We start from the raw sequence: 14,419 nt of genomic DNA on the forward strand, positions 1-14,419 counted from the left end.
AGGATTGCCCTGAAACCCCTCACAGCTCACCAAAGTCCTATGTCCCAGGCCACACGTGCACCCCACCTCCCAGCTCCCAGGGCCCACCTACCATGATGCCATTGTGGATGAAGCCACGGCGGTAGCGGGCTGGCTTCAGGTGGGGGTATTCCTCTGTGCTGGTCACGCGGATGCTCCACACCTGCTTCCAGGCCTCGTAGAGCTGCACATGCACGGGGTACACGCCCGAGTGGTGGGGTGCCACCGCATACCCCATGTCTGTGGGAATGCCGTGCTCCTGGGGAGAGGAGGGCCAGGGCAGGGTGAGCATGGGGCTCCTTCCCCCCTGGGCCTTCCTTCCCCTCTGTAGAACAGGAGAGAGAAATCAGAGGCCAGAACAGCAGGGCAGTTGGTCCAAGCCCTCTGGTACAGATGGGGAAGTTGAGGCCCAGGGAGGGAAAGGGATGTGCCCCAGATCCCGGAGTGAGGGACTGGCCAAGCTGGGACTTGACCCTTCGGCCCAGTGTCGTGCCCTCCAGCACCCAGCAGCGGGGAACAAGGACGGGGCTCTTCCTGCCTCTCTGGGCCTCTAACTGGCTGTGGACAAAGGCTGAGCCAGCACCGGAGCCTCATTCCCTCCTCACTGAGTGCCTCCTCCAGCTTTCCAGAGCCTCCCACTCTAGCCTGAAACAAGAGCTTGGGCTCAGGAAACAGTCAGGCCTGGGTTTACATCTGGCTGGACTTCTTTTTAGCTGTTGCAACCTCCCTGACCTTTGGTTTCTTGTCTAAAAGTGAGGCCACCGATACCTGCCTCTTGGGGTCTCAGCGAGGCTTCAGGGAGACAGTGGCTGTGAAGATGTTCATAAAAAGCTGTCAGACCCAACTGTGAAAGCAGCGAGAGGCCAGCACTCCGGACCCCCAGTCCAGCCCCTAGCGCACCCAGCTCTGCCCTGTAGGGAATCTTACTCACGACAGCGAACTTCTTGTTCAGGGCCATCTGCTCTGCCAGCACGGACTGGTTGTGGAAAAGGTGGGGCTGCATGTGGCTCCACATGTGGGGGAACCACCAGAATTCCTTCACGTACGACAGCAGCAGGTCATCCCCAGCGTCCTCAGCATCAGTACCTGCAGCCCCAGCACAGGCAACTCAGCCTGGCCCATCCGCCATGAGGCACTCCAACCTGGGCCAGTGCCTAGGGATGGGGGCGCCTGGGCATGGCCCACCCAAGAACTACTTGCAACAGATATCTGAGCTACAGCCCAGGAGCAGACAGAGCCCCAGTCCAGGGCCCTGGATCCCAGTCTAGAGTGTGGCTTTGGCTCAGTGGGTGACTTTGTCCGACTCTTTCTCTCTGGGCCCTCAGGCCCCCTCTGTGCAATGCAGGGTTCAGGAGCAGAGATCCCAAGGCTTTCTTCCAGCTCTGACATGCCTGCTCTGATCCTATTCCTATTGTTCTATTGGGTCATTAGTCTTTTACTTATTGATCTGTGCAAGCTCTTTGTATATATACAGAATGTTTAATCCCCTGTCTCATGTATATTACTACAACTACCTCTGACATGCTAAAGGTTGAGAATAAAGAAATGCAGAGACAACCCAGTATTGCTCTGACTTGGCATATGGGGCTATGTTGCATGCTTTCCCTCCAGAATTGCAGACTAACAGGGTTTTGTCTAGAATTCAAGAGAGGCTGTCCTCACTGTGGCCCGAGCAGAAGGCAGCTAGATGGACTGCTCACGGCAGGTCACCCCTCAGGGGCTGTTGCTGCCTCTTGCCCAGTCCCGAGGAGAGCATGTGAGGGACTTGGGAGAGCCCAAGACAGGAGGGAAGCCCGACCCAGGCAACTCACAGCCCTCAACCTCAACCCTTACACCTTGAAAATCACCTCATTACATGGTCACCTCCAGGGTGGGGTACAGCTACAGGGCATTTTCACTTTCTATGCTAGATATTTCTGTAACGGTCTTAAAATCCAACTAATTACTTTTTAAAGCAAAAACAGTACAAATAATTTTAAAAGGTGGGGGTGAGAGGGAGACAAGGGGAGAAGCAACTCCCCAGGACAGCACATCCCGTGACCAGGGAGGGATGAATGGGAGCTGTCGTGGTGGTGTTGCTCTCACCACACGCCTTCTCCCTGGGGCTGTGGCTGCTCTGTGGGCTGCTGGCTCAGGGGAGGCCACGTGGCCAGATCTGCCCTGATGTGGGCCTGTCAGCCTGCCTGCTGTCCCTGTGGCACACGCTTCGAGGGTCTGGCAGTTGAAGGCCCCTGAAGTTGCTGGTGGGGGCAGAGCCAGGCCCACTTACCTGTGTGGAAGAATTTCCCTGAGTAGCCCAGGTTGAAGGTGAAGTTTGGGATGTGCGTGCGTAGCTCATTCTGCGTATCAAACAGGGCCTAGGATGGGCAGAGGAGGAGGAAAAGGGTGACGGGGAGCCAGAGCTCCCTGCTTCTCCCACTGAGGGCCCAGGAACATCCTGCTGCTTTGTGAGAGTTTGTGGGGCCCAGCAAAAAAAGAAAATGTGGGACCCTTGCTCAAAAATTATTAACAATGTTAAGAAGGCAAGAGTGGAGCATTGAACCTTATACAGTCCCCTTCTGAGTGTGGGGCCCTGTGTGACGGCAAAGGTCCCAGACACATGAAGCCAGCCCTGTGCTACCACTTCCACCAGGCCTCTAACAAGAGAAGACCTCGCTCTGCCATGTGGCCTTGGGAAATCTCTGTAACTTCTCTAGGCCTCAGTTCCCTGAGTGTGAAAGGAGGATAATAACATCTCCCTCACGGAGCTCTTGGGAGGATTAAATGAGATATGGCATGCATGTAAATTGGCCCGACATTTTGGTAAATGATGAAAAACGGTGGTGTTACTATGTCTGTAGTCATGCCACTGTGAGCCTCATGTCGTCATCTGGCAAATGTGGAGGACTCTCTTTGCTGGTGAATGCAAGGCTGATGTCAAGGGACCATGACTCTTCCAAAGATGTACTGTGTACCCAGCAATGCAATGTTCCCACACATGGCACACCCAGCGCTTTGCAAGTCAATGAAGGGATGCCGACACTTGGGAAACAAACGTACAGCTATACTCTGGAGTCAAGACTCAAAAAAACCCCTACCCTGCATAAGCCTGCTATCAGAAGATTTTGCAAATTGAAAGTCCTGGCCCACCTGGGCCACCACTGGTATCTGATGAAGGTCATGCGAGGCTTCAGGGAGACAGTGGCTGTGAAGATGTTCATAAAAAGCTGTCAGACCCAACTGTGAAAGCAGCGAGAGGCCAGCAGTCCGGACATGCAAGCTCTAGCTGTGTGGCCGTGGGCAAGTCACTTCACCTCTCTGAGCCTCAGTGTCCTCCTCTGTAAAATGAGACTTACAACAATACCCGCCTCACAGGGCTGCTGTGAGGATCAGATAACGCCACACACAAAAAGGGCTGAGCACAGAGCCTGGCACTAGCCAAGCCCTGAAAAAGCAGCTGCCATCGGTACTGTTTAAACTGCACTGTACTGCCAGTACTGCACCAGTTAAGGGGGCCGCATCCATGTCGCTGAAAGAAAGGCTCAGCTGTAGCCTGTGGTTGGGATTAAAGAAAAAAACAAACTCTGCCCTTTCTCACTCACGAGATGTTGAAGGTAAATGGGACCCCGGCGGGTGAGGCACCCTGCAGCCTGCACTGCGCTCAGCGCTCAGCAGAGGGTGTCTGTTAGCATTCTTCCATGGAAATGGCTCCAAACTGCCATCACCCCTCTCACTCAAAAACGGGGCAAGTCAGAACCAAGAAGGGCAACCCCTCGGTTCACAGGGGACACAGCGAACTCGGCAGGCTGATTTCCTCACGGGGTCAACCCTGGACAGGCAGCAAAGACCCAGGTCACAGCAGGAGAGAGCAGGGTTGGGCCACTAGAAGAACACTCTAGAAAGAGCAATCCATGGTCATGCGCCACTTAACAACAGAGATATTCTGAGAAATGCGTCCTTAGGTGGTCTCGTCGTTGTGCGAACATCACAGAGTGCACTTCCTCACAGCGAGATGGCACAGCCTACTACACACCTAGGCTCTATGGTACTCATCTTACGAGACCACGTCTTATATGCGGTCCATCGTTGACTGAAATGTCTCTATGCGGCACGTGACTGTGCTTTGCTAGAGGTGGGTTGTGGCATTACATGAAGGCTTAGAGCTGGACAGCTCAACAAGAACCATCTTCAAACTTTGTTTCAACAGGAGAGCCCTTGAGGCACTGAAATCCCAGGAGGAAGCACAATGCGTAAGAGTAGTAAAGCAACACTGCTCTGTCCCACAGGGAGGTGAGGAGGCAGGCCTGGGAGCTCAGAGCCTGGCCCCTGGGCACATATCCCCACCCCAGCTATCCAGGCCCCTCTGTGAGACCCCCTGGGGTGCCAGGAAACAGCCTGAAAGCCTCCAGTCCACCCCGTCTTGTCATTTCATTACTGAGGCTCAGACATGGGAAGGGACGTGCCCAAGTCACCCAGTCAGTCAGGGTCAAACCGGTACTTGAACCCAGATCTCAACTCCCCAGACTGCTCCCCGACACCATCCGCTCCGCTCCTCTCCTGTTCTCCAGAGGTGTGAGGCAGAGTAGACAGGAGGACGAGCCCCCCAAGGGCCTTCCTTCTAAGCCCGGGGCCAATTCTGACCACAACTTCAGGGGACAGAGCACAACCCCCAGCCTGGCTCACCCAGGGACAAGGCTCTCCTCTCACAGTCTCTTCCTCAAGCCTCCTCCTCACATCAAAAAGAAGGCGTGGTTTAGTGCTAATATGTCTCTAGTGCTCGCTAATCTCGTTCGTGTAAGAGAGGACGGGCGGTCAGCAGGCGGCACTATCTCTAGAATTTAATCCCCAGTTTGTTGTCTTTGGCTCTATTGCTATGGCTGCCCTCTATTTATGGCAACCAACTCTGATGTCCCCATTGACATTAGTGATGTCGTTTCCTTTCCAAATACCTTTGAGTAAAACAGTGAGCAGATAAGAACTGTATATTAAAGATTCCTTAATGGTCTTAACTTGCAGGTTTCTCTTTAGTAGCGATACATGTGTGTAGAATTTCCTGGTTTGCAAAATGCTTTTACATACAGTTCAGCTGGGTAATCACTTTTGAATTAAACACATGCATTCCACTATCTATACAGACCTCAGTTAAAATATGCCTTGTGTATGATTCAAGCTCTAATTCTTGTTTTAAGAGTTTTGTGGAAGCTCTGGTAGTGACATAAACATTTTTGAGAGTTAAAAATGATGTCTGGGTTAGAAGGCAGATCCACAACCCTGCACAGCTCCCATCTCTGCGTTTTGGTGACTGGGTCTCTTCCTCTACAGACACATCCTTGAGCTCCACACTCCAGAGGCAAGCTTCGTCTATACAGTGGCCCTCCTTATCCGCAGGGTCTGCATCCACGGATTCAACCAACCGAGGACTAAAAGCCCTATCTATGATGGCTGCATCTGTGCTGAATACCCACAGACTTTTGCTTACTATTCCCTAAACAATACAGTATAACAACTATCTACAAAGCACTTACATTGTATTAAGTATTATGAGTAATCTAGAGATGATTTAAAGTACATGGGAGGATGTGCATAGATTATATGCAAACATGCGGATTTTGGTATCCATGAGGGGGAGGTGTCCCGGAACCCACGTCCTGCAGATATGGAGGGATGACTGTGCTTCAAGATGATTTTAAATGACATCTGCTTTAAGACAATTAACAAAACCAACCGGCTGGGAGAAGCGGACTAACAGCTCAGAGGAGACACAGACAGCAAACTCCGGATAGGGTGCACCCAGGTCTGAAGAAGGTGAGGCCGCCCTACCCGGTCTGGCCCCCACCCCGGCCATACCTTCACGTCCTCCACCTTCATGCGCGTGCCCTCCTTGCCCACAAAGATGTCGTCGATGTCCACCAGGATGTAGCGGTCCAAAGGCAGCGAGAGGCGCTTGCCCGTGAGAAAGGCCACGGCATCGACAAAGACGAGCTTGTGCAGCCAGAAGTTGAGATTGTTGCCAAACAGCACGCGCTGGATGCCGTCGTGGAGGCCCAGGTCCTGGACCACGGTGGCGTGCAGCGCGGCGTGCAGGCCGGCGTCTGCCCCCAGGTGCGGGATGGACTCGGACGAGCGCGTCTTGGCCAGCAGCACCGGCTCGTAGGTGGAGTGGTTGGACTGGAACACGGTCCAGTCCTCGCCAGGCAGCACGCCCTTCTCCACCTCGCTGGGCCGCGTCACGTAGAGCAGCGGGGACTTGGGGTTGATGCTGCAGTCCTTCAGGCCCAGGTTTGAGTGCAGGAACAGGGGGAAGCCTTTGAGCTGCGCACTCAGCAGGCTGTTCTCGTTGGCCTGCAGCCGGGGTGGGGCGGGAAGGGGGAACAGAGCCGTCAGGTCCACAACCACAAGGGACCACGAATCTCAGGTCTGGACCCGTAACAGCAACGGCAACAATGTCTGCTAACATTCCCGGAGGGCTCACCACATCTCTGGCCTGGGCTAACCCAGCTCCACCCTCACAACAACACACAGGACACACTGACCAAAGCCAGGCAGCAGATCCGCGCACTCTGCAAGCAGGGATGCTGTTAACCCTTACAACGACCCAGTGATGGAGCGCTTGCTGCCCTCAGTTTACAGATTAGGAGCCTGAGGCCCAGAGGGGCTAGGTAAACTGCCCAAATCACACCGAGGAAAGTCTAGCAGTTGAGAGCAGGGACTCTGCCCCCAGACCGCCTGGCCCTTGAGCAAGTTAGGGAACCTCTCTGTGCCTCAGTTCCATCTGCTGTAGAAGGTGGCTAAGATTGGTAAACACCTCAAGGCGTGATAGAGGATGATGAGTGTCAATGCCAGCAAAGCGCTCAGAACAGGGTCAGTGGTATTACCAATTGCTCATTCAGTCCTCACATCGGCTTCAGGAGGCAGGTTCCTCTACTATCCCACTTCACAGGTGAGGAAACTGAGGCTCTGAGGGGAGTGCTGCCCTCAGGAACACAGAGGTCGGGAGGAGCCACAATTTGCAGCCAGGCAGTCTGGCCCTGGAGCCCACACACCTGACCACCAGGCTCTCATGCCTCGGGTTTCCAAACTGACTTCTGCTCCCCTACCCTGTCCACAGGAGAAATCTTAGGTGGAAGGCAATGTAGAAGAGATCAAAAAGGAGGATGCTGGGGGTGCAGGAACAAAGACACTCCACCCCACAGCATGCCCAGCGCCTCCTACGTCCCTAGCACCCCCTCTCAGGAGTTCAGCTTCCCTGGCCTCCCTTCTCCTCCCAGGCTCTGCTGTGGCCCAGCTCCCTGGGATCTGCAGACAGTACCCACGATCCCCCTTCTCCTCTTCCACAGGCTCACAGCTCCTTCATGCCATCCCTCACCCTCCAGCCACCTGCCTTTAGATATGTTGTAATTTGCCCTTGTCCTTGTGCCAATTCCACACCACCTTCTCAGTCTGCAAAACTCCTGCTCATCCTTCAAAACCCAATGCACATACTTTCTTCTCTGCACTGGCCTCCCTGGGACCACATTAAAGCCAGCTGCAACACTTTCTACCTTGGCTGCTGCATTTCTGTTCAGGGTCTCTCTCCTACCAGCCAGTACCCCCTCGAGGGCAGGAGCTATGCCATTTCCATCTTTGGATCCCCTGTGTTCAGCATTGGCTCGACAGCCCATGGGAGCAAACATATTTGATGAGTAACTGAATTTTTAAAAGAACAAAAGAGGAACAGACAGCTCTGCAGTACCTGGCACATGACATCTGTTCAGTATATGTTTCACTGGTTCCTTCACAGCTATGCACTGTGCCAGGCACTGTGTTAAGTGCCAGGGACACAGTGAGAAAAAACAGACAGGGCCTCTGCCCTTATGAACCTTAAAGTTGAGCAGGGAAGAGAGCAATCAAAACTGCAGAGACAAACATAAAACTTCAACGTGGCACATGCTACACGGAGAAGGTTCATAGTTCTAGAAGAGTAGATAACTGGGCATAGTCAGTTGGCTCAGGAAGGCTTCCTGGAGAAAGGGACTTTTGAACCAAGACTTAAAGAATGAATAAGCATCAACCAGGGGAAAGGAAGGGGCCAAGTTTCAAGAATAGCAAGTGCAAAGGCCCTGAGGTAGGACAGGGCTCAGCACAGTCAACTAATAGCAAGAAGGCAGCAGAGTGATCAGGAGGGAGAGGAGGAGATGAGGCAGAGAAAGGTCAGCTAGGGCCAGACCTGCAGGACCCTGGAGGCTGGAAGTGGCGGTGGGAAGCCATGAAAGACTCCATCAAAGGGTTCTGAACAGAGGGATGACAGGTTTCCATTTGCATTTTAAAAAGACCCATCTGGCTGCTGTGTGGAGAATAAGTGGGGTGGGGCAAAGCAAGAGTGGACAAAGGGCACCAAGTGACGGTGAAGAGGGAGGCAGGGCGGTGCACGGGGCCGCCCTGGAGAGCTGGCCAGGCGAGCGCTGTACAAGGACGCTCAGCTGAGGACTGGGCCTGGCCCGTGTGGAGCTGCATCTGCATCTGGCTTCAGGAGGCAGGTTCCTCTACTATCCCACTTCACAGGTGAGGAAACTGAGGCTCTGAGGGGAGTGCTGCCCTCAGGAACACAGAGGTCGGGAGGAGCCACCTAACTCCCTAACTCCCACAAAGGTTCTTCAGGGCCCTAGCCTTAGAAACCATGATAAGGAGCATGCCTTCAATTCTCCACACACCATGAGCACCTGCCAACTCCTGGCCCTGTCCCGAGCCAGCCCTGGCTGCTGAGGCCCAAGGCAGAGCCCCATCCTGAGAGGCCACCTCCCCCAGCCTCAGGCTCCCCATGACCCCTAAGCCAGCGCTGATCAAGAATGAGAGCTGCTTGGGCCGCATGGGGGCAAAGGCAGCGGGTGCTGGCAACATTTCAGGCCCTGTCCATCACCTGCTGTGGCCTCAGAGGCCACAGTGGACCGCAGGCACTGGGGGATCCCATTTCAAAGCCCCAACCCTGAGGTGACTGCCAGGTACTGGCAGCTCGGCCAGCTGCCCAGCTGGGAGACGTCGAGGAAGGGAGAACGCCAAGTTGCTGATCGTCCACTCCAGTCAGCAATGAAAGGAGGCCAACAGGGAAGGGGACAGAGAGTAAGCCTCAGCATGGCAGAAACTGAGCCCCTGCTGCGGCCCTCACCCCATGGGAGGGGAACCCCTCCTGCTCCTCAGCCTGGAGGACCCACTCAGGATTCACCAAGTCTTCCAGCGGGGTCATCCAGGCAGAGGAAGGAAGCCCTGCTCCGGGAATTGGGAGGCCCAGTGGACTTAGAGAGTAACCAGCTAGATGACCTAGGGGGCCCCACGTCCCCTCTCCGGGCATCAGGTCCCCCGTCCGCTGGTCAGTTTGCTCTGACATGCTTACCTGTGGTTGGGTTGGAGGATATGAGTGTGCTTGTCAAATCTTGGCTCTGACTTATTCACTGTGTCACTCTAGACAGCCATGTAACTTTTTGAGCCTGACTTTCCTACCTGAAAACAAAGTGCCTACTTCACAGGGTAGTTGTGAGAACTACACATGGCAAGGCCCACTCAGGGGTCGGGTAGCCCTTGTCAGTCTTCTGCCCCTCACGGGTGCCAGGAACCAGGGCTCCCACCCCCAAGGACCTCACAGGGGCACATACAGGTCAGAGCTACAGACAAAGTACTACCACCAGCTGTGTTTGCTGGGTGTAGAGATGACTAAGCATGACAGCTGCCATTTATCACATATTAGGTACTGTGTTAGCGCTTCCCACCCACTGCCTTGTTTTATCTTCAATGTGGTCCAGTGAGGTAGGAGCTACGATTGGCCCCACTTTACAGATGGGCTGACAATTCCACCCAACGTCACTCTGCTTCTAAGTGATGGAAGGATCTGGACCAGGGTCTGGACTTTCCAGTCCCTGCTCTCACACTGACCTGGGAAGCCAGTGCCAGCAGGAGACGGAAAATGAGTCTCCAGATCCCAGGAGTCCACAGCCCCGCTGGGTCTGGCAAGCCCAAAGCACAGCCCTGAAGCGAGCCTTGCAGAAAGAGCCGAAAGATGCCGCTAGACCACCAGAGGGCGCCCGTTTGAGCAGAACATCTCAGGCCTCTGCTCCAAACCAAGGCGGGGTCTTGTCTTATGCAACAGGTCAGGGAGAACACGAACACCTGGAACTGCCCCCACAGTGAGATCTGAGCATGTTTCTCTCTCGTGTTCACCTTCTGTAGAGCACGGAATTGCGGCCGGACAGGATCCAAGCTCTGTAGTACCAAGTGTGCCCATGACCCCGGAGACCGTGGGACTATGCGTTGGACGTGGCCTCTGATTCAAGTTCTACTAATAAACGGTATTTGCGGCTCCTGGACTCATTGCACAATGGTTAGGAGGAAGGCCTGTGGAGCCAGACTGCCTGGGTTCAAATCCTAGATCTGTAGTTACTCGAAGTGTGAGCGTGGGCACGTTTATTCACCCCTCTTTGCCTCGGTTGCCTTGTCTTAAATCAGCATGATCTCCACCTGCCCTGGAGGAGGGTTTATGTGTTCAATGGGTTAGTTCAGGGAAGGTATACAGGACACGAAAGGCACTGGATGGGCACTCAACAAATGTCAGGCACTCCGAGGTCTCACAGGCCTGCGGCCCTGACTCAGGCTGCATGAAGTTCACGGCAGGAAAGGGAACAGAGTCCAGGAGAAAAGAATAAACAGACAGTGAAGACAGTCTGACTTCACGCCACCGTAAAGCCATAAACCAGGCCAGTGTTTCCCAGAGCGTGCTCTGTGAAATCAAGGGTTTTGTGATTGAGCCAGTTGGGGAACAAATCTCACCAGGCTGCTCTGCTGCAGGACTTCTAAGGGCCTTCAATTTCTTGGCCCACAAAACCTCTTTCAATGGCAGCGCATCCTGCTGCATTAGTGCGTGAAACAACACGTTGTGGGAAACCCTCACCCAGACCAGGCTCCTCCCAGCACTGAGCACAGGGCCCAGTGCACAGGGGTGCCCACGAACGCTTGGGCACAAGTGGGCACCTGCTAGTAAGTGGACATGGGTCACTTCTGATCCACTTGCTGCTCCTCTCCCCACTCACACCAAGCAGGAACCTGCTTCGGGACCTGTGCATTTACTGTCCCCTCTGCCTAGAAGACCCTTTGCACAGAGAGCCATGCAGCTCCTTCCTTCCAGTCACTTCATTAAGGATGACTTCCCTGGCCAGTCTATCAAAAACAGCATCAACCACCCATACCCATCACCCCCTAGGCCCTCTCCCTACTTTATTTCTTTTTGTACTTAGCACCGCCTACCACATGGGTATGTTTATTTGTTCACTGTCTGTCACCCACGCTACCCCACTGCACTGAAATGTCAGCTCCGTGACAGCAGGAACCCTGCATACTTAGATCACCACTGTGTCCCCAGTGCCTAGCGCAGGCCCTGGAACAGTAAGTGCTCAGTAAATATTTGCTGAATGAAAGAACAAACACCCCCCTGCCCTGCACACCCAACTAGAGTCCCAATCAGCAGTGGCTTGCTTTCATCTTGCAGGTCAGAATTCTCTGGCCAGAGCCTCTGGATCCCCCATCCAGCCATCACCAACATCCCCCTCTCCAAGGTCAGCTTCTCCACAACCTTTCAGCGAGGACTCTCATCCCAGTAGTTGTTCTGGGTGCCCCACAGAGCCCAGAGGAGCTCACCTGCCCACTGGGATTTCTTTCCTCTTTCTCCTAATGCAAAATGGCTCTGTTCTGGAGGTACATGAATTCCACACCCCACCACAGCCAAGAGGAAAGAGCATAGGATCCAGAGCCCAAACTCTCTAAGTCTGGGTTCAAATCCTGGCTCTCCCACTTAGAGGCTGCATAGCCTCATATGCATAACTCAACCCTCTTGAGCCTTAGTTTGCCATCTGCAAAATGGGGATACACCCCATCCCTTGCGATGACCGCATGACAGGTCCGCAGGGACCCAGCAGAGCATCTGCTCTCCTATCATGCACCCATCACCCATCCCCGGGACTTCCTTCAGGCAAGAGCCTACTGTGTGCCAGGTCTCATGCATGGCAGGCAATCCCGCTGATATGCGCTCCTAATAAGAGTTGATAGTTAAAAAGCACCTACTAGGCACCAGGCCCTGTATGCTCCAAGCACTTTACATACACTCACTCATATAACCTTCACGACAACCCTGGGAGGTGGGTACCACCATTACACCCATTTTACAGATGAGAACAGTCAGGCACTCAGCTAGCGAGTGTGGAGATGGAATTCAAGCTCAGCGGGAGCTCTTAATGGCTTGGGGACTCTGCTCCCTGCGTACCTTGAAGAAGCCAATGATGCCCACGCCATAGGCCACGCAGTACTTGTCCAGCAGCTCCCGGTTCCAGGCATCCAGGTTGACATACTTGAGGATGTTCTCGTAGATGATGAGGGCAAAGCGGCCACGGCCCTTGTCGGTGAGCGTGGGCATATCACCCTTGCCCGGTGCGATCTCTGTGCGGTACTTGAAGCGGCTGGACTCCAGGATGGCCACCACTTCCTGGCCCAGCTGTGAGTAGAGGCTCTCCACGAACACCAGCACCAAAGGGTCTGTGCGGGAGGGGGCGGCCGCCTGCACAGGTTTGAGCGGCAGCAGGCGGCTGGGGGCCACAGGCGGAGGGTCCCCACAGTCAGGCTCAGGGGCATCCGCCGAGGGCTCCAGGCCCCGCTTCCAGCCATATAGGTAGTAGGCTGAGACAAAAACGCTGAACAAGCAGAAGAGGAACAGCAGGAAAAGGACAGCCTGCGGGGACACGTGCCGACACAGCCTGCGGAGGCGCGCCAGGGTGAGCATCCTGGCCCCCGAGACCTCAGCCAATGGAGGCCCGGCCTGCCCTGGCCACCCCAAGGCCCCACGCAGCAGAAGACACCAGAGTTGTCCACTGACCAACAAATTCACAGAGACTTAGCAAGCGAGGCCCTCAGTAGGCCACAGGAGTGGAGGATTGGGCCCCGGCCCTTCCTCCCAGCCAGGGGCGCAGTCCGCAGGCTGGGTGCGCTCCTTCCTTCCTCTGCGCCCCGTTATGTCACCATGGCAAACCCCCACGTGGTCCTGTGCACAGCAGAAGTGCCCCAGGGCATCAGGGCCTCCTGGGGGCGCTGGGCAGCGGGCTGGAGGACACTGGGCAGGCCCGGGGGTGTGGCATGCCGCTCGCTCGGTGGGGCCCCCGGCGCCAAGGCTGAGGAGAGAAGAGGAGAGTCAGAAGGTGAGAAATCAGAGTGTGGCTCTGGGGGTCCGCTGACTGTGGGTGCACAGGACCTGACGTGGGTGGGCCCAAGTCCAAGTACTGCTGCCCAACCTGGCTGCATGCTCTGGGGCCAGCTCCTTAACCTCTCTGAGCCTTCGTTTCTCCATATGTGAAATGGGATTGACAACAGCACCCACCTCATAGGACGCTGGGGGAGTAAGTCCAATCAAGTGTAGGAACCACTTAGAGTAGCACCTAGCAGACGGAATCGAGAATGGCGATTATTATAATTATCAGAGTCTAAGAGTAGACCAAGAAAACTCCAGAAACAGGAAGGACAAAGTGAGACAATAAACATTCACAAGGCCTGGGAGCTAGAGGTGGAATTCTCAATCATGACCAAACACCACGTCCTCGCCATCTTCTCTCACATACCCGCAGGGCTTCCCCCTCTATTTCTTTATGAATGGGCCCAGCAGCCCCATCTGACAGATGAAAAGTATGGGGCTCAGGCAGAGCAGCCAAGCCAGGACTCAAGCCCAGGGCTGTGGGGCATCAGAGTCTTGGTTGTACCAGAAGGCTGTTCTGGAGCATCTGTGAATCAGCGCCCCCGCAACATAGAGTTGGGGCCAAGGGGTAACTGAGTAAACCTGTCTGAGGAGCTGAGCACAGGCAACACTCAAGAAACAGCAGCTGTCACTATGTGTCCCTGATACAACAGGCACCTCTCATCCTCGGGGGGCACATGCCCACAGATGAGCACCCCAGCCCAGGATGGCAGGGGACCAAAGCCCTTCCTGGAGGATCCCATGCTTGCCAAGGGACCAGTGGGGAGGCACCTCCCTCACTGGGCCTCTGCCCATCCAGGCAGCCAGAACTTGGGGTCCCCAGCTCCCCCACAGCCTCACCCCCACCCAGGGCATGCCACCTGTATTGGTCTCACTGGAGAGTTAATGAAGACCAGACACCCACACCCACTACACAAGGGCCCCAGTTTCCTCACTCCAAACAGCACCCACAACCACGGCCCTCCAGTCTCCCTTAAACATGAGAGGAAGCAGCTGCTGAAAGCTGGCAGGACAGCTCCCCACAGCAGGATGGGGGCAGGGACAGGCACGGAAGGTGTGAAGGCCTGGGCTGGCGCAGCCAGGGAGGGAATGTAAGCCTTGGACTTGGACTTGGGGGTGAAGATCTTCAAAATCCCTCCCAGACCCAAGACTCTCCGGCGTGCTCAG

At 54.9% G+C, this 14,419-nt stretch overlaps 1 protein-coding gene across 26 annotated transcripts in view; it reads right to left on the reverse strand.

Annotated features, from left to right (window-relative positions):
- Positions 1-14,419, reverse strand: part of NDST1 (N-deacetylase and N-sulfotransferase 1) — an 80,736-nt gene that overhangs the window by 14,360 nt on the left and 51,957 nt on the right. For 16 of the 26 annotated variants that reach the window (XM_070233970.1, XM_070233968.1, XM_070233973.1 and 13 more), the window contains 5 exons: positions 12,278-13,175; positions 5,845-6,339; positions 2,288-2,375; positions 950-1,104; positions 92-277 (listed from right to left, as the gene is read on the reverse strand). In XM_070233970.1, coding sequence (XP_070090071.1) covers positions 92-277; positions 950-1,104; positions 2,288-2,375; positions 5,845-6,339; positions 12,278-12,790 — 1,437 coding nt within the window. In that variant the 5' untranslated portion in view covers positions 12,791-13,175. Of the gene's footprint in view, positions 1-91; positions 278-949; positions 1,105-2,287; positions 2,376-5,844; positions 6,340-12,277; positions 13,176-13,381; positions 13,440-14,419 lie in introns of all 26 variants that reach the window. The other 10 variants (XM_023617431.2, XM_070233949.1, XM_070233956.1 and 7 more) reach the window with 1 other exon arrangement.

This window comes from Equus caballus, chromosome 14 (assembly GCF_041296265.1).
Source record: "Equus caballus isolate H_3958 breed thoroughbred chromosome 14, TB-T2T, whole genome shotgun sequence".
NCBI lineage: Eukaryota > Metazoa > Chordata > Mammalia > Perissodactyla > Equidae > Equus > Equus caballus.